A 20,370-nucleotide genomic window follows, 5' to 3' on the forward strand; every position below is an offset into this window, starting at 1 on the left:
TTAAAATCTCTTCAGCACAGAGTAAAGCAAAAAAAAATTAAGTACTGATGACTATGCCCAAGATCAGAAATGATAAAAAGTGAAACAAATGTAGGTCAAACAATCTTTGAGCAACATACATTATCAAGCTCAAGCAAGACCAGCTGAAACAGATCATGAATTAGCAGAAACAATATGGTTTGATGTTTATTTTAAAATAGTTGTGACTGGTTAGCCCAGTTAAACTCATAATTAATAAGCTTAAAATAAGTTCCTTACTGACAATACCATACAGCAAGAATGAGGACGTCTTGACAATGTGTTTTCAGCCTTAGAAGAAATGAATGACTGGTGGTATTAGCTTAGATATATAAGCTGTATCTTGTAAGAGACAAGTGAGCTACTGTTACATAACATCAGCCACAAATAAAACACTGGTCCTGGAGCAGTTTGCATTGTGTGAGTGCAGACCATGCCTTCAATAGTGGCTGCAATGGAGATAACTGCATAACTGGAGGAGGGGGAGGTCAGATGAACTTTGAACTAGGGATCTTGACAGCCTCTGTATGTGGGAGAAACTGGAACTCTAGCCCCTCCCTTTTTACACTTTGGTAAAGGAGTATAAACAGGGAGGGAGCAAGGGTGGAGATTCAGGAGTGTTCCTTCTTCCGAATCTCAGATGTTCCATAATAATAATAATAATAATAATAATAATAATACATTTAAACTTAAATAATGTTTAAGCACTTTAGTATACTAGACTGAGATGTTTCCCCAAAACACTAAGAATTGTGCTAGTATGATACAAGATTTAAATTAGACACTTAACATTAGTTTATTATGGGTTATAATCAGACTAATTTCATGTAAATTAAGTGTAAAACATCCCAATTATGTAGGCCAACATTATGCAACAAACATTGTTCAAAACATTCCTTTCCATGCATTAAAATCAAATGTTGGCTTAATTTTCCTTCACAGTACATGTTAAATGTTCTGTACATTAAAGTAGAACAGTCAATATTCATCCACAATGAGAGGAATCATTATTCCTAATCACAGTAACTAGGGTTGGGAGATCAGATGTACATTGCGTTTAGAATGAATGAGAAGACATGGAGAGAAAAGGTGAGAGAGATAGAGGGAATGCTATGTGGGAGAACTTAATAGTGAATAGAGGACCAGATGACACCCTTCAAAAGCTGCACAGTCCCGACATATTACCAGTCCCTGAGAACCATGCGACAGAAGAAGTCCAACACCCCCAAAATAAGCACAGTGGAAAAAGAATGGGGAAATAACTAGGAACCTGGTGTCCAGAGCTGAAGATCATACACAACCAAAATGAAAAAAATGCACAATTGATGTGCATAATTCTGCAAATTTAAATGCAACTACAAATATAATGCTTTCAAATAAAATATACAGGTGAAAGGTGAATTTGTATATAATCATTATAGTTTGTGTCTGAGCAGCACCCACATTTCAGTTGTTAATATATTAAAATGTGACATTTAATTTACATATTTTAAATTATGAAGCTGGTTGATCAACATCAGTTATGGAATGTTGAGGGAAAAAAAAAAACAAATACAAAAAAACAAAAAACAAACAGTATTCCCATAAAATTAAGGACACTAGGATTTCACATTCATTCACATTGACAGCAGCACATGAACTATGGCAGGAGCAAAAAAATAAATGACCCAAGCATGACAGTGTACTTTAAGGTAGTACAGCTGATCAGTTCTAATGGCAACTGATCTCCATACATTCTGTGATATTGGACATATGAATTTATGGGTAATCTTGGCTGAAAAAAAAAATACTGTAAATAAAATTAAACCTACAGAATTGCATTTGAAATAAATAATAATCCCATAAAAGCAATCATCTGGTCTGTATAACATCTGAGTTCACCATTCCTTGAATTTTCCGATTACAAAAAAACAGACATAACGTTTCTTAAATTACAGATGCCATAACGATCCCTCAACAATGTCCTCAGCTTTCTCTTGCACTCCGCTCACTGAGTAATTAAGATGGAGCCCAACTAAGCTACAAACACCACACAGTAAAACAAAGCACCTGCTTCAGGACTGAGCTCAAGGGGAGAAGCCTGAGCCAGCAACTCTGCCCCCTCCTGCCTCTATGGGTCCATACCGTCGAGGAACTCTTGCTCTGTTATGAACTCCAAGCGCTGCAGCACGGTGTTGACGCCAGCCGGCGGGTAGTCGGCACACTGGCCAGGGCAGCCCGGTGAACCGCCGAAGGAGCAGCAGAGCGTCTGGAAGAAGGGCACCAGCTGAGTGATTGAGGAGATCGAGTGTAGCGTGAGCAGCGGGAACTCAGTGCCCTCCGAGTTGGATTCGCCCACCACTCCGTTCAGCTCCTGAAACACGCAGGGTCAGTGCACAGGCTTTACGGTACTGAAGTGCAGGTTCAATTTCCTAAAGTGCATTTCAGTACACTGTATCCATATACAAAGTAAACAGCAATCATTTGTTGTTTGAGATATTTACCGCCTTCCACTATTGTGCACATTGAAGTGTTTATGCATGTGCAAAAAACCCTTGATAATGGCATAAACGTGTTTACCCCGTAACGATAGTGAAGTCCTTCCAATATTCTGACCACATGAGGTTTACATTCCTGTTCTCCCTCTAAGAGAGTGGTCACTGGCCCATCATAACTTTCCACGTCCACTTCAGGCACAAACGCCCAGCGATACCTAACGTTCAAACACGCACACATGCACATATGCATGCACACACGCAAGCACGTGAGCACAACCCCATGCAATCTATATTAGCTATAGCACGACACCAAGATATATATTAAATTTAGGTTATGGGTTTGCAATCACTCACATCTGGAACAGAGGCATGCGCTCCGGAGGGAAGGACATTGCCGTGTCCAGGAACTTGCAGGCTGATAGGTACATGTCCAGCTCTGCCTGGGAAAAAAAAAACAGACCATTCTTCTCCTGACCTCCCCGTTTACTCCTGAAAGAGATGGATGGAAAAATGTAAATGTTGATAATAGATTTGCAATAGGATCTGTTATAAGACAAACTGTCTACACTGATTATAATAGAATAAAATTAATTCCTTGAAAAACTATTGCGGTGATGTACAGTACACCACATAAAGACAGTATCTACATAAATTCAGCTTTTTCATTAACAGTCCAAGTACAAATTTGGGAAATAGCTGCTCAGGTCATTTACTCTGGAAATGGGGGATGATGAAGTGTCTGACAGGGACTCACTTTGAAAGTTCTTTGTCCTCTAGCAGAGTTTTCTCGAGCCTGGCATAAATGCGAATCTAGACCAAGAAAGACAAATGATCAGAGCCTGCTGTTTTCTGAGTAAGGGAATACAAAATCAGTTCTATGGAAGAAATCAAATCAATGAATAAATCTCTAAATGACTATGAGGACGAACCAAACAAATGCGCATAGCATATGATAAGCAAGTAAGTGTGGGTGAGATGTGTAGAGGAAGCGAGTCCCTCACCAGTTCGGTGACCATGATTGGCCAGAGCGAGGTGAGATGCTGGGGGGAGATCCTCAGCAGAAGAACCCGGAACATCAGGAACATCTGAGCTGCCACTGCTGGGGACTGTCCTACACGCAGGTTCTCCGTGAGACGCTCTGGTCATGCACATGTGTGCATGCATGAGAGAAAGCGGGATCATTTAGAACTTGGTGTCCTTAACATACAACACAAAAGACTACAATGAGACGGAAGCTCTAAATGAGCAAAACGACCCGATTAGTCGCTCTGCCGCTCTCCTTCCCTCCAACGGCCTGGACCCAGGCTGACCGGTACCTTGTATGAGAGGCAGGTAGAGGTGGTACTGGTCAGTCTCTCCACTGAACATGGCAAAAGCCTGGCGCTTCAGTAACATGGGCCTCTGCTCAGCACTGTTAAACAGCTTCAGAGAGCTGCTCTGCATGCCTGCACAAATACGCACACATCACGTATAAAGGATCTTAAACGAGAATTAAAGACATACATTGCGCTCTGCATCTACAGGGAGGAGACACGGATGAAATTAGGTCCAGTAAAAACTTGTATGTACTGTACTTACCCATTAGATCCTTGAACATGGTCTTCTCATGTGTGAGCAGATGGTCTATGATTGATTTCCAGCTAATGTAAAAACAAAGCAGTCATAATTTGAGTTTCTGTGTAAACAAACACTGAAATTGCTCACTGGCACAAATGGAGTAATTTGAATGCCAGCAGTTTTCCTTTAATTAAAACAATATTAAAATTAACTTTTAAACATTCTCATTTAAAATGCTTTAAATAATTTTGTATGATGAACTATATATGTCATATGTTCCTGAAGCCTATGTGGTCATATGATTTGGGTTTTTAGCTATAAAGCCACTCTCTAGACAGCATGTGGGAGTTAAAGGGAAGAGTCGTACTGGCAGGCACAGGATATCTCCATGGTGAAGAACAGAGGATCCATAAAGAGCTCCAACACTTCCTTCTTCCAGGTGCGTTTAGTGTAGGCATAGCCACTAAGACTGCTCAACAACTGAGCACCTGCACTGAAACTGGGCGTATTATAACCACTGAGAGAGAGAGCGAGAGAGAGAGAGAGAGACACACACACACACACACACACACACACACACAAAGGGAAGAAAGGAGTGCAGGAATTGATTCATACAGAAATAATCATCAGTTGACATGAAAGATTTAAACAGGAGAAACCAGTGACTGGGGAGTTGTGGGTACCTGTGGTTTTTCAGGTATGGGAAGACGTAGTACATGAGGCGGGAGATATGAGGGAGGGCTTTCTCCTTCTCATCACTGCGATATACCATGTCCAGCAGAGGGGCCAGGACCTGGTGGAGAGCAAACACGTGTGTGTGTGTGTGTGTGTGTGTGTAAGTGCCCCATACCTCATACGTGTGTTTATGCCCTACCTCAGCCAACAGAGCCAGAGCCTGTACGCTGAACACCGATGGAGCTGAGGATGACACCATAGTACTGCTTTGGCCAACAGAGTCTAAGGGGGGAGAAAAAAAAAAAAAAAAAAAAAAATACACATGGAAGAAGATGTGAGTTATACTAGACTGATCACACCTATTATGCCTTATACGTTCCGGCATCCTTTATAAAAATCTTTTCACAATAGTGTGCACAAGTGCGTGTGAATGAGTTTCTATACCATAGAAGTCGCTGCCCTCGGGTTCATCTGCATCTTCATGCAGGCAGACCTGAGGTTGTGCTTTCACTTCCAGGTTACGACTCAGCCAGCTGGTCTGCTCCAGAGATGAGCCAGCCACACTTCCTACCGCCTCCAAGATACGCTGGGACACTTCCTGTTTGGAGCAGATTACCAAGGAAACAAGCATGACGTGCCGAACCGCAATAACATACCTTGCTCTCTTCATATGCACATACCCATATCTTTGGAGTTACAATAGTGTAGACACAAATACAGTAAGGCACCATTAATAACCAACTGGGCGCCAGCAGACTCATGCTCACTTTGAGGGCGTCTTACCTGCATTTCTCTAGAATCTCTCTTGTTGTCCATATTGGGGAGTCTATTTACAAAGTCATTCAGGATGCTGTGGAGGGGGAAAGAAAAGCTGAGCTGTGGACCGAGGACCTTCTAGCTAGCAGTATAGCAAGTTCTACAATGTGCACGCTGCCTTCGATCCAGCAGCAACAATATGGATAACAACGAATATGCAGATTTGTAAATGTAGCGATTGACAGACAATGCGTGAAAATGAAAATGCTATACATCTGCAGAGTGGCAACATTACTGGCATTTCTTTAATTAGTCAGCCAGTACAGTCAAGGTCATGATCAAAGTGCCAACAAATGGTAGTCAAATAGCTCTGCAGCAAACAAACAATGAATAATGCAGCCAATTTGCTGAATCACCCCAGAAGCAAGAAGTGGCCAGGTGGGACGAGATTGAGCTGGACAGACTCTCGGAGCAGGCTGAGGAGAGGTGTGATGTTCTCCTGAAGGGTCTGACCAGGAAGGCTGCACACAGAAGAAAATATCAGTAACTACAGAGGGACATTTGCTATCCTGGAGAGACCACCACTAGTTAGTTCACTATGATTTATTTAGTAGATCATATAGTAATAGCCTGAACAACTGTCCACCCCACAGACAGCGTAGCTAGTGTGGATGGGTTGAGCCAGATGTTGAGATGGGTACCTCTGGATGTAGGCATAGCAGAACTGTAGCATGGGAACATCCACAAGGGTCAGTCTCTGTTGGGGAAGGGAAAAACATGATGATCTTTATTGTACAGGTTTGTATACTTGAGGTAGGGGTGTGTGTGTGTGCGCGCAGATCTGCATGCATGTGTGTTTACCTGATCTCCTTTGATCTGGTGGGGTTTCTTCACCACCTCCCGAACAAGTTGCAAAACTGTGTCTGTGCGAAGTGTGTTGAGGGACTTCACCAAGTCCACTATGGTTAATTGCGAATCACTGGCAACTGGCAGGATCTACACACATGGGCACACAAGTGCACGCGTGCGCACACACACACAGACAAAAAAAAAAAAATATCCAACTGCTCTTGCAGACCTCTAGGAATAAACATCACATAAGTGACTTCAACCATATTCATCATCATTTCAAGAGATCAGTCCTCTGGGTGCCATTAGTATATCTCACTTTGTTTTTTGAGCGTCTCCTTCGGCTCCGCCTACTGTTCCAGATGGCAGCTACAGAGGCCAGGACTTGCACGCCATACTGCTGAATCAGTGGTGTCAGGAAAGCCAGAACCTTCTGCTTCAGGATCTATACAACACAAAAAGCAGCGCGTCACAACACAACAGAAGTATTTTTCACAAGACACAAAATGGGATCAATTTAGAGGAATGGTTCATTAAAAAAAACCAAATCAAATCTTATAAAAAAAAAAAAAAATAAAAAAAAAAAAAAAAAGAACTAACTATTGAGCTTCACGTGCCTTTGTGCTTTTGAAACAGACGGAGGTGGGAGAGGATTTATTGCTGTGGGCGGAGTCAGCTCCCTTGACCACACCCCACAGCATGGCCATAGTGCTGACCATGTATGGGAACTCCTCTAGAATGGTATTGGTGGCATTACGCATGTCTGTAGCATCACAGCCTGCAGACTAAAAAAAAAAAAAAAGATTCATTTTCAGTACATCTGTCATTTTGTAGTTTACCTGTTCTGAAAAAGGAATCATTTCATCATGTCTTAGATGACCTGTAATAGATTATTTGAAATAAGGTGCTCATATCTGTCTGATGCAATGCAATGTATCTATGTGTATACTGTATAGTTTACCTTTTTGTGTTCCAAAAGACAGTAGTGTGTGATGGTGGTGAGTCCTTCCAGTAGAGTGAGAGGATAGTCAGGTGCAATGTTCTCCTTCTTTAGGTTACTGCCACACACACAATAACAAGTCTCTAAAACATCAGCCAGCAACCCACCTGAACAGTTTATCTTCTGTTCTAAGCCCTGTTTCCGCCAATCAAAGTCTCTTGTAATTATTCAAATCATTAGGGATGTTAGATTAAGGTCAGAGATCAGTAGGAGGAGCACAGTTTTCAGCAGTTATGGATATTAGGAAAAAAAAAAACACATTTAAAATCAACCTCTCCCTAGTATCTCTTCAAGGTTCGGAACACACACACACACACACACACACGTTCAGTACCTGTGAGAAGCCTTGCTTCCATCGTGTTCATGCTGTTTAACCAGTTCATCGAGGTTCTTGCAGATCTGACTGATGACGGGGGCCACGATGATGGCGAGCGAGCGGCCCAAGAAGGGCAGCGCCCCACACAGCAGCGCCACCCAGGCCGGGTGCAGGGCAAAGCCGTACTGCGGGCACAGGGCCCGGGCCGCTGCCGCCACAAACATGCCCTGCGCGGTGATGGGCTGGCTGGCCACGTAGTGAACGGCCTTGATGGACTGCTGGTACATCATGGCAGTCTGCCACTCTCGTGCCAGCACAGAAGATGAGACATCGCCCCGGGCCGAGTGCAGGTGGTTGTCGCCCTGGTCAGGCACTTTTGAGTGTGGAGACACACTGTGCTCCAGCACGATGAGGACTTTCAAGAGCTTCAGCAGGGCGATTTGGAGTGGGTGCTCCACCCAGCTCCCGTCTTGCCCAAAATGGACCAGGCTCTCCTCTGAAATCTCCCCACCATCGTCGCCCTGGTCCTCCTTGGGGAGCGCACGCTGGTTAGACGCCTCTGTCCGCTGGCAGGTGTACATTGAGGCAGAGAGCGAAAGGAGGACAAACTGCTGCACTCTGCAGCCCCACAGGAGGTTCCGGACAGCCTCCAGGCCTCCAGCGTCGGCCGCCTCACCCACGTGAGCTTGGAGGGTCTGCTGGGCCACCACCACCAACTGAGTGATGAGGGCCGTCAGCACCTCCACGCTCTTAACCTGCACTTCGCGGTTGCCCTGCAGCTGGCGGGCGCTCACGCTGGCGTAGGAGGGGAAGTGAGAGCGCAGGAAACGCAGGCACAAGGACGTGAGGATCTCCAGCAGGAACGTGGGCGGGGCGGAGCTTGAGGGCGAGGGGAGAGTGGAGGTAGGCGGCTGCTCTGGGGTGGAGCCCTCAGGAGGGCTGGGGTTCTGGAGAGGGCCGTAGAAGCTGTTGCCCTCCTGTGCCTGCCGGTGCCTCTGCAGGAGGTTCTGGATGAGGTTGAGGTGGGCAGTGGAGCTGCAGTCCAGGGCTGTGTTGGACAGAGCATCCATGAAAGGTCCCGCGCTACTCTTCATCAGAGTCTCCACCACTGAGAAGGCATGCAGGACCCTGCCACAGTCGTATGGCTGCCGGTACAGCAGAACGTGCCGGAAGAGCGAGTCCACCGCCTCCTGCCTCTCGCGCTGCTGCTTTAAGAGGCGGGACTTGGCCAGGGCCGCCAGCTGCCCGTCGTCTTCGTCACTCGACAGTGACTCGGAAGCCTGTGTGCGCTCTGAGTCTACCCTCTGCAGGCCATTGGCCATACCTGCTTGCCCTGCACTGCCCCCATCATTGGGAACCTGCAGGTAATGGGCGAAGCCAGAGCTGGAATTCTCTGTGGAGTTCTGGGCTCCGCTGGAGTCGGCCGATTCCGTGTGCTCGCTCTCTTCCTCTTCTCCTCGCCCTTCCTCTTCTACTTGTCCGTCCTCTTCCTCTCCCTCGGTTTCTTCGCTCTCGCTGTGGGACATGGCAGGGGAGTCAGACAGCGTTCCCTGAAGCTCCGGGTCACACTCCAGGTCTGCCCACAGGGCCTCCCGGTCTACCACGGCAACATGAGCCAGTAAGCTGTCCAGCTGGTTTGTCACCGTCATGCCTTCTCCACTACTCTTTGCACTGGACCTGCTTTTGTAACTTAACGCATTCAAATTACCTGTGGAGAAAGAGCAGCCTTGAACCCTAATGAGCACTACATTACCCACATGTCCCACGGTACTCAGACCTGTGACTGTCCGCACGCTAAAACTTACACTAGCATTTTACCTGTGAATAAAATCAAATGTTCTCAAATGAAGCCCTCCGTTTTTGATCATCTATGTCACGTGGCTGTGCCCAGCGGTGCCCTGGAGTTCTTGGTGACATACCCACTGAGAGATTGTGCTTGACACTCTGAATGGCTGTTCTCTGGGTCTTTGGGTCCAGCAGCAGGAGCAGTATGGGTTCCAGGATGCGCACAATATCGCCAAGAGAGAGGGCCCGCACCAGCCAGCTCTGTCCAGCAGTGCTGACACTGCCGTCCTGACTGTTTAGACTGTCCAGCACCACAAACAGAGACCTGAGACAGGGAGAGAGAGGGACAGAGGTCAGAGTGACTGACCCTGGCCTTTAAGTCACGGCAAAAGGAAAACATCTGACCTGTCGAAGGAGCGGTTCAGGGAAGTGCTGCGATTCGTCTGAACCTCCCGTGTCAGGTGCCACAAAACAGAGAACCTATGAAGAGCCTCTAGACGCACAACCTGTGGAAGGAACGAACACACACACACAGGAAACCATGAAGGGACTGTCGCGACATGTGAGTGTATGTGTGTTATTTTGGCAGTCCTGCACCTTCTCTCTGCTCAGCAAAGCCATACAGATGATGTCCTCACAGATAGATGCAGATGGAGCTAAACAGTGCAGCCGATAGAAGAGGTCCACACAGGAAACATGATGCTCTCTGCGGTCAGTGTCCAACTGAGTCCAGAGCACCTGAGCTACCCTCTGTGTGTGTGTGTGTGTGTGTGTGTGTGTGTGTGTGTGTGTGTGTGTGTGTATGTGTGAGAGAGAGAGAGAGAGAGGTATGACACAGTGGTAAATCTGCCCAAGACCCAATTACAAGACAACACAACGAGAGAAACTAAACACTCGAGCTACTATATATTAAACTTCATTAAGAGTGAGCTGTTTCAATGCAGCTCCATATGGGAAGCTCACCTGGTAGAAGTCTGTGTCAAGCTCCATGGTTTTAATCACTGCTGGGTGGATGGGAGGCAGGGTGACCATCTGCAGCTGTCCGCTGAATGGGTTTGTCGCCGCCCTCCTGTACCGCTGATTCTTGTCCTGAATGACCAGTGCCAGGGACTGCGAGTGGTTAATCAGCTCCAGCAGGCAGGAAGTTGCCACATGTTGGACCTACGCACACAAGTGTGTGGGGCAAAAATGTTGTCAAAACGTCAGCATGCCCTCTGACAGCCGGGATGTCAAAGTGCTGCATCTGTGGAAAATGCTCAAGTAGAATCTTAAATAAGACTACTGAATCTGTGGCGTTTGCACTTGAATCTATGTCATCTTCTACCATCAATAAAGTCATGCAGGGATTCATCCAGAAATGAATATGTACAATGCGACAGTGTGCTGATGGTACTGCTCTTGGTTGTACTCTTAGTTGTACCTGGTAGTCTTTAGAAATGCAGCACAATGTCATTAGGAACCTCAGCCACTCAGGCAGAGTGCCCTCTTCATTGTCTAGAGGGAAAAACAGACAGTCACCTATTGGTTCATAATTCAAATTCCTCAGTGTTGTTTTGGTATGTTAATGTTGTGTGGTGTGGGTCTTAAAAGTACTCGCACACATAAACGTACTCGTGCTCTTGAACATGTTGCTGTGAAGGTCCTGGCTCTGCTCCTCTGTGTAATAGACGGGGAAGGTGGTGCATTCCAACAATAGGTGGCACGCAGCCGTAAAAGCCTGTCGACAGGGCTCGGTGACCTCCGCCTTGCCCCGCGACTGGTAGCGCACTGACCACTGCAGGCCCGCGGACCTGGCACCTGCGACCCCGTCACCGACACACACCTCCTGGGGCTGGACCCGCTGCTTTGCGGGGGTGAAGAATTCGGCCAGCCTGTCTTTGATCAGTCCTAAATCCCGACTGGCCTCGCGGGAGTGCTTCCGGGCGCGGGGGGAGGCATGGTGGTCGGGAAGAGCTGCCGCCTCCTCCGCCTTGTCTGGATCCACCATCGTCAGCAGATGTCTAGGGAAGTAGGATGGCATTTACAGTTCGCACAGTAGGGAACACAGTAAAAAGTTTTTTTTTTTTTTTAAAAAAGACACCAACCGAAGCTGGAGTTAGTTGAACCTACAGGCAGCACAACTTGATCATCACAGTCATGGCAGTTATGGTTTTTTTTTTTTTGCAGATACAAAAGCATTTTCACCTGTTCAGATTCTTTGATTATGCAAACCAGCTGAGTCAGACTTTTACACTTGACTCTGAAAGTCGTCGTAACCTGGTGTACCTGGTGATGATCGATGCCAGTATGTCCTGTAGGCAATGGGACATGAGCTCCACAGTACCGCCTTTCCTCCAAACATCCACCACCGTGGCGCACGCCCCTGAAACAGGATTCGACGAGTCACGCCCCGGAAAGAGCTGCTGCTCAGAAGGAGATGCACTAAGGCCCAGTCCGCTGTCTTTGGAACGCAGGGTCGGGAACGAGCCCTGCTCAGGCCCCGCCTCTTCCACAGCTCGTCCGTTCCCAGCCACGGCCTCTTCCGCCAGCGGTTCATTATTCGCACTAGTCTCATCGCCTGTTTTCCCTTCCTTGGTGTCTGTCACCATACTCTGCTAGTGAAAAGAAACAGTATGCAGAATACACACCAGTGTGAAATTGGCACATATGAAAGATAGCTGAGATAGAAGACCGATTGTTCAAAAAAAAAAAAAAAAAAAAAAAAAGCCAAAAAGCCTAAAATCAGACCTGTGTTTTCTCTACACACGATGTCTGTGACTCTGCCTCCATGTCCATATAGGTCACGGGCATCTGGATCTTACTCAGCACCTTAAAGCATGCTCTCAGGCCCTGTGTGACCTCTGCTGGGCTAAGAGAGGTCACGTGACCATGCAGAGACTGCAGCATGCTCCCCAGCATCTGTGGCAGGTACTGTGTTTGGATCTCAGCATAAAGCTCCTTTAGAATGAAAAGCAGGAAAAAGACCATCACAAAAAGAGATGAAATATGAAAGCAAAAGCAAGCAGAGAAGATGGTGCCTTCCATTCAGTGGCCAAGCAACAGGCACCAACTTATTCAGGCCATTTAGTTTCTAATACACTGATAGAATAAAAATGTTCACAGAGGACACATTCTGACTATCAAGCATAACATAAAAGATAAGGGCAGAAAAAGGTAAGAATTACCAACGGGATGACATCAAGGAGAAAGATGATAAGGGTGGAGAGCTCCGTCACTGATGAAGGAGGACTCCAGATTTTGGATGGAGCCGGCGGAGCTGGGTCACTTAACACACATTAAAAACACCCGGCACAGTCAGGTTCACGGCATCTTTCTAATCATCATTTGTTTGCTGATATCACTGGATCGTGTTCCATCATAGCTGACAATAACGGTGCGTGTGTGTGTGTCTGCGCGTGTGTGTGCGGGTACCTGAGACAGGTTTGGAATTGTTTAGTCATGTACTCCCACAGATATTCACTGTTCATTGCCCCCACCAACATGTTGACTGTTTTTATGATCTCAGAAGCATTTTTGTTCTCTTTCAGCTTACTGCAAAAACCAACAGTTAGACAATAATCAGACAACTTATTCATGCCCAGCAGGCAGATAAGCAGTTTCTAAGATACTCTTTTCATTTTTACACATATGGCAATGGCTTATAAGCACGAGTTTATCATCTATGAATGTTGACATTTGGTTTGCCTAAAATAAATTAACTTATGAATTCCCTCCCATTATCTCAGACTGACCTGGTAAGCTGGTTGCCAGAGAGACTGGAGCTAAGAGACTCCTCCCCCACCTGCTCCCTGCAGTAACTATAAAACGCTCTGATCACCTCCAACAACAGGTCGGATACCACCAGAGGTCCTAAGGTGAGAGGAGGTGGGGTTGGGGAAGTAGACAAGGATGCAATATGTTATTAAATAAGTCCAATAAAAGGTGGCAGAAATGGTGCTTGCGGCAGTTTTTTCATCTGTACACACGCATCTGTGCATGCGTGTGTGTGTTTACCAATCTCCGGTTTGTCCAGTAAACTGATAATGATGCGGAATGGTCTGAGATAGTCCGTGACGTTTTCTAAGTCTTTCTCTATGCCCTTCTGCTGCAAGATATTCACCAGTGCCTGTGCATATAGTAGAATGTAATGTGTACAGGTGAGGAGTGCTCTAGAAACAATGTCAAATTACACACAACATAAGAGTGAGCTGGTATGTGAATTACAATTAATTAATTACTAACAGAACCTATCAGAACATAGTTCTATATTTTAGTAGTTGTATTTCATTTAAAAATGTTATTATTTAATGTGGTCTACTTATTGAAAGTTTGCAAACGAGGCCTTTATCTAATGCTTCTAACACACACACACACACACACACACACACACACACACACACACACACACACACACACACACACACACACACACACACACACACACACACACACACACACACACACGGGTGAAGGCATTAACTAAAGTATGTGTTTGTATGTGTGTGTGTGTGTGTGTGTGTGTGTGTGTGTGTGTGTGAGTGAGTGTGTGAGTAAGCATGGAGGGAGAGACAGAACGTTACCTGCATTAGCAGATCTCTGGAGTGTGTGTTGAAGTAGTATGCTGTATGCTCCTCCACTGTAGTGTATAGGCTTGAGTCTGGAGCCACCATGCCCCCTTTAATGTCCAGGCCTGACAAATCACACAGACGCACACAGACGCACACACAGTTTATCGTAGGGCTATAACACTGATTTATATTTACGCTCCAGTCCATGTGTTTGGCATTAGTATCATGTCTGAGGTACCTAGTAGCCATGCATAGAGGCGCCGGTTCAGTGACATGTCTCTCCTCAGCAAAGTGAGGGAAGCAGCAGATACTACAGTGATCATCTCATCACGTTTCAAAGGGATGGCACCCTCTACAGGATCCTACAGGAACAGCAGGCCAAATAACTCATGGACTGCTCTGGACTCCCATGACCAGAAGGAGAGGACAGAGAGAGGAGACAGAGAGAGAGAGAGAGAGAGAGAGAGAGAGAGAGAGAGAGAGAGAGAGAGAGAGAGAGAGAGAGAGAGAGAGAGAGAGAGAGGTGGACTGACCAGACATGTTGCGAAGGGAAAGAAATAAAGAAGAATCTCCAACATGTTCCTCTGGACTAGTACATTAGCGTCCTGCAGAGAGAGACAGATCGCCTTCACCTAAAGTATGGTGAGAGGGAGAAACAGCACACAGGGATGTTATAAAGTGTCCTTAATATATAAATACTATGATTTAATGGAATTATTCCATGTTTCTACTCAATCTGCAATAATAATATAAAATTGTTACATTTGTTACTGAAAAGGACATTCTTAAGTTCGTTCTTGAGACTATTCTTGCCACACATACACACAGACACGCACAAAACTTACGGTCAGTTTGTGGTCCGTACCCAGCATGAATTTCTGCTCACTGCTGGCGGCCATGCGGTCGAAGTGTGTGATGACGAAGAGAGATGCGGGCAGCCGGACCGGAGGAGACAAGAGCACAGAGCCCCACAGACCTCCATAAAACACCGCCTGGCCTACCAGCAAAGACAGTTTCAACAGCAGAGCATCCGTCCTGAGAGAGGGACAGAGGAGTCGAGACAAGCCGAGAACGCAGGAGGGAAGGAACAGGAGTTCAGAAGCAGAGGGAGGAAAAGTAGTAATTGACCCTAGTCAATAAGATCCCAAATCATTTCCCCATAAACCAAGCCAAACATAAGCCACTTGATACAGACGGGGGCTTGTGTGGGATTTTTCTTCACTACATATCTGGTTCAGAGCTGCATCTTTGGCCATACCCACCAAGCACCATTGAGAAGGCCGATCGTCACTGGAAACTAAGCATGTACCTGTCGAAGACCTCCTGGCCCTCCTCCAGGCCAGGGAGCAGGCCCATGATGAAGGCCTGAAGGCTGGGCAGTAGGGCTCGCTGCAGGGGCAGGAAGTAGCGCTCGTAAAGGGTCAGCAGAGTCGGCTTCACGGACATCGCTGCATGGCCCAGCAAAGGAAAGAGTCCTGAGCTGCACACATGCGCACGCACGCACACACACCCCCATAAATACACACATACGCGCACACGCACGCACACACAAAAAGTAAATGGAAACCGAACTACAAAAACAAAACTGCCAACCAAGGATGGTTGTGAAAGTACCACTCTGAAAGTCTCCAAGATAGTTTTAATGTTTTCTGTGCTGATGAAATAAATAATTTTTTTTTAAAATCCCCCCCCCCAAAAAAAAAAAAAAACTCCATTGAAGATGTACATATTCCAAATGCCAAACAATATGAAATCCATACTGGCACAATAATTTTACTCAGGTTTCCTTCAGATCCTAAAATCAGTAAGTACAAGTAGAGCTGCACTAGCCACCTATGTGCTTAGCACACCCACCTGTAGATGAAGAGGTCTTTGGCCAGCCATTTTGTGCCAATGATTTTAAAGATGACCTCGTAGGTCTCCAGTGCTTTAAGATGGACGCCGCTGGGAAGAGCAGGATGCAAACACTGGGCCAATCTCTTCCCGATGATCAAACGCTTTGGCAACAAAGAGTACTTTAAATTACTCTGAAGGGCCTAGGATAGAGATGTAGAGCAAGAAGATCAAGTGAGCAGACAAAAACAAACAAACAAAACAAAACAAAAAAAACCCCAAAACAATTTGAGCTGTGGCCCTTCATGTCTGCAGCAGAGAAGAGCCTGAGCATTTTCCACAAACCAATGGTTGGTTAAACACCAGGTTATGATTCTAAAAGGAACACATGGAGAAATATCTAGGCCACATCCGTGTTGCTTCATTGTGTAAATAAGAAAATCAGTCAGCGCAGAAAAAGAGAGAGAGAGACAGAGAGCAGCAGAATTCAGCAGACACTGTGACTTTTCTCCAGGTTTTTGATTATATACACTTATGTATGTGCAGACAGGTATGTGCATGACAGGTACAAGCTCCTATTTTCTGTGCATTTGTATGAGATGTGAAGTCGCCATATGACATCTGGACTTTCATCTCCACTGGAGACACTAACCGTATACTAAGCAAACTTCCTCATGCAAGAGACCTATTAACTACCACCACACAAGAACAGTCAAAAAAAAGAGAACTCTCTTTGCCAGTGACACTGAATAAAGCCACGGAGTAAGTTCACAGAGGAAACTGAAATGTTCCTCATAGGTAACTTCTTAAAACCGTGAAAGCATTGTTTAATCATTCTACTATGAATATATAAAAGGAATGCCATCCAACGTCCAAATGAGAATGTTGTTTATACCAAGTGAAAAAAACAGCAGAAAGAACCTAAACCCTCAAGTTAAAGGAAGAGGTGAAAAACTATTCTAATAAAGACACTTATTTTTTTCCTATTTTTTAAGAGAAACAAATTTAAAAATTTGGTGGAATGCAGAAATAATATTCTCAATACACACACCCAGTTCAGTAGGCACACTTTTCCCAGTCACACAAATTATACATTCCAAAAAAAAAAAAAAAAAAAAAAAAAAAAAATCACATATTGGCTGCGGTTTGCGATACAAATCATCAGTCCATTTTCAAATTACACATGAAAACAAGCAACAAACGGCAGTGCCAATGATGTGATGGTGTGGTATTTTCTGGCACATATCAGGACTCCTCACATCCCACACGAAGAAGGTCTGAATAACATGGTGTATCTGAACATTGTTCAGAAGACGTTGATCTATTCATGGCTACAGGTTATACCTACTCTGATGGATTGTGTTTGGTTTTCAAAAGCATAAACCATCTGCTGAACCTCACTCTGACTCGTGAGCCTTGACCGTCAACCCACAGATACCTTATTAAGCTTTCCAAGGGAAGAAATGAGGTCGGCCCACTCGCTGGAAGACTCAAAATTACGCAGCGCCTTCTCAATGACAGCCGTGTAACTACGGTAACGATAGTCATTCTGGAGTTCGGCCTGCTCAGGGTCCATTATGCCTCAGTTCTGTCCCAGCATGCTCGGCATCCGTCTGTACAGGAAGTGAGGACTGAGTGGGAGAGATAAAAAAAAAAAAAAGGGGGGGGGGAGCGAGTGCAAGAGGATGAGAAAGAAAAAGAGATCGAGAGCAGCACAGGCAGCTATTCTACTGATAACTTCATGGCACTAAATATCTGACACTCTTCGCATGTTGCTTTAAATATATGCACATAGCATGCATCTTTATGTGGCTTATCTCTAAGGCAATGTTCCTGAGAGCAACGCAGAATTTCAGCAGCCACTTCCCAAAATGTTTGGAAAGTAGACACATTTTGAACATTACCAAATTGCAGGAAACCTTTAGTGATTGGTCAGTTTAAAGATTACAACATTGCCTGCTGACTTTTTATTATCACAATCAGTGTTTTTTTTTTTTCCCAATCTTGCTCTTTGCATGTTAAATTGCATGTAACTTTCTAAGAAAGATCTCCCCCAAATATTGATCCATGCATGGACTGACCTAATGACAGACACATGGTCACACCATGGTTTGAGACACACACACACACACACATCAGAGATTACACTGAAATGTAGCTAGGCACGCATTACACCACCCTTTACTCCAAGCCACAACACACACACACACGCGCGCGCACACAGTCTATATGCGGAAGAGAAAAGATTAGTGTTCACTTAGAAATGGGAACATCTTACCAAATGATTAAAACCATGATGAAACTTGCTCTTTTTCTGTCTTTCTCTCTCTCTCCGTCACACTCACACTCTCACACACAAGCACGATGTGCCCACTCTGATATAAACCATAAAGGCACATCAAGAGACCTGAAGGAATTACTAGGAGTAAACTCAAGGACATATGCTACTATCATTATTCAGCAAACACACATAAACCTTTCTGAGCAGTTTTACAAAGACATCTCTCCAAATATTAGCCAAGCCAAAAATTCCAGGGGACTGAGAAACTTTCACATAGCTGTACTAATAAACTATATGTCTTGCATTAAAAATATTCAGTTTGCATACAAAGATGAGTGACAAAGGTGAAGTGGGAAAGTGAAAGACAATGAGCAAGAGACTTGCAGTGGGGGTTGGCTAATCATTATTATTAACGTTACAGGTCTAGTATACCATGCACGTTAAAAAAAAAAGCCAGTGAGTCAATAGGTGCATGTGTGTAACCACACATCCACAGCCTGACATTTTTATTAATGTATCCAAGCCCAGCGAGTTACACATCCACTCAGTTCGCTGGACATCTTTCAGTGTCCAGTGGCAGCACTCAACCAGAGTTGACTCCACCCTTCGGTCCCATTACTTTTAAAGTCATCCTTGCTAGCTTGTTAGGGACACTGAATGGTATAAACATGTCACTCTAGAATGGGACACCCTTTCATTTACTGTAGGTAACTGTAGAATGGAACAGCTGAACCACAAATAACAGATAGCAAGTAAAGAAATCAATTGCAAGCTAAGCCTTGTCTACACTGTTTTTGCTGTTTACCATATTATGCAAAGCAGTCTGAGATGCTCGGTCTCAACGACCCAGGCGTAACCCTGCTGGCAACCTCTCACCTTTGGTTGCTCTGTCAGGGTTGCATCCCATCACTACAGCACTAGACACTCAAAGAGTCACTAGACGCTCTGAGACGATGCCAAAGATGTAAGATTTAATATGTGAAAGGCAGGGAAATAGGCTGACAAGAGGAAGACAGACAATAGGAGGGAAAGTGCAGGAAAGAAGGGATGAAATAAAATTAGACAAACATTATCAAGAAGGGCAATAAAACATAAAACACACACACACAATCTAGGCAATACCTTCAAGTAAGGCTGTTGATCAGGAAACCCAAAAATGAATATTCTCATCGCAAATGGTAAAGCCAGTGCTGAAGTGGGTATACTACATACAATATACTGACAAGGAAAGAATTAACACCTAATGCTCCACAAAAGACATCAATATCAAGGTCCTGCATCAGCTGTGCAAGCAAAGTGCTTCACATGCGAAAGTCCTTGTGTATTACACAGCGACATCATGAGTAGTCTCCAGTTACCGTCGGAGATCGGGGAGGCGTGGCGAATCCCCTCCAACGCCGATGATAGCGACTAATACTGACCCAAAAATAGTTTGACAGACATGTATTGATAACCAAACAATATATCCAATGCTTCGTATGTCTCGCCTGGGTTTATGCGGTAATGAAGATACATTACATTTCAATTTCCATTCTCACTAACAACTTAGCACTTATTCTCACATTAGTCACTAATCTCTTCCCAATCAGAGGAGTCAACGTACCTTTTTAATCATTAGGTCCTGCACAAATATGAGAGAATTATACATTTGGGTTTTCTTTTTTTTATGTTATTTTTGCCTGGTTTATTTTCAAGCGCAGATGTCAAACAGGCTGACTCACCCACTGCGGGAACACGGGACTGCCACGTTAAAAGATTCGCGGTGTCGAACAATTTGTTTAAAATTCCACATCAGCAAGGGAATCAAAAAGCTGCTGCAAGAATAAACATATGTTTGCCTGCAATAACAGGCGAGCGGCTGGCCATTGAAGGCCAGAGCGGATAAAGCATAAATTCGCCCTCGGCTGCTTTTACCCGACTGCGCTTTTGTATACACTTCCTGATGGCTGGTGGACTGACCAATCAAGTTGCATTTATAGGAGTGTCAAAGGCACGCCTTTTCAATGTATAGCGTTTTCCTGTTTGGTATAAACTTCATTATTAATAAGAAGCTGCCGCTGGAAGTAAAGCTGTATAAATCTTCGTCACGCTCAACGGTATAAGATCATCGTGTCTGTATTTCCACATATTGCATGGGGGTTTCCATCCCGTCCCTTGGTATATTCCAGGATGTTCTGTTTACAAGCTCGCACCGAGCTGTCACGTTACCGTGGGTTCCAACGCGCGCGGCGGGCATGCGGGTGTTGATGAGCTCAGTTCAGCAGTGCAGCTGCAGA

At 45.1% G+C, this 20,370-nt stretch overlaps 1 protein-coding gene across 2 annotated transcripts; it reads right to left on the reverse strand.

Annotated features, from left to right (window-relative positions):
• Positions 1 to 173: 173 nt before the first annotated feature.
• Positions 174 to 20,098, reverse strand: dop1b (DOP1 leucine zipper like protein B). Of its 2 annotated transcripts, none has more exons than XM_035522866.1 (39): positions 19,816 to 20,098; positions 17,252 to 17,444; positions 15,835 to 16,016; positions 15,290 to 15,460; positions 14,826 to 15,015; positions 14,514 to 14,612; positions 14,219 to 14,342; positions 13,993 to 14,102; positions 13,427 to 13,538; positions 13,165 to 13,282; positions 12,845 to 12,964; positions 12,598 to 12,697; positions 12,161 to 12,370; positions 11,699 to 12,024; positions 11,045 to 11,433; positions 10,854 to 10,927; positions 10,397 to 10,594; positions 10,031 to 10,183; positions 9,839 to 9,939; positions 9,568 to 9,758; positions 7,667 to 9,356; positions 7,294 to 7,390; positions 6,950 to 7,117; positions 6,652 to 6,777; positions 6,345 to 6,479; positions 6,185 to 6,240; positions 5,900 to 6,004; positions 5,511 to 5,577; positions 5,172 to 5,325; positions 4,927 to 5,009; positions 4,736 to 4,845; positions 4,420 to 4,569; positions 4,074 to 4,135; positions 3,812 to 3,940; positions 3,497 to 3,633; positions 3,250 to 3,305; positions 2,850 to 2,984; positions 2,578 to 2,710; positions 174 to 2,371 (listed from the first exon to the last, which is right to left on the reverse strand). In XM_035522866.1, the coding sequence occupies exons 2-39, from the start codon at positions 17,387 to 17,389 to the stop codon at positions 2,129 to 2,131; spliced, it is 6,942 nt and encodes a 2,313-aa protein (XP_035378759.1). In that variant the 5' UTR covers positions 17,390 to 17,444; positions 19,816 to 20,098; the 3' UTR covers positions 174 to 2,128. The 2 variants fall into 2 exon arrangements, with proteins under 2 accessions (XP_035378759.1, XP_026888707.2); XM_027032906.2 differs by having other exon boundaries at positions 11,699 to 12,027.
• Between the last annotated feature and the right edge of the window lie 272 nt (positions 20,099 to 20,370).

The sequence above is a fragment of the Electrophorus electricus genome, chromosome 25, assembly GCF_013358815.1.
Source record: "Electrophorus electricus isolate fEleEle1 chromosome 25, fEleEle1.pri, whole genome shotgun sequence".
NCBI classification, from domain to species: Eukaryota; Metazoa; Chordata; class Actinopteri; order Gymnotiformes; family Gymnotidae; genus Electrophorus; species Electrophorus electricus.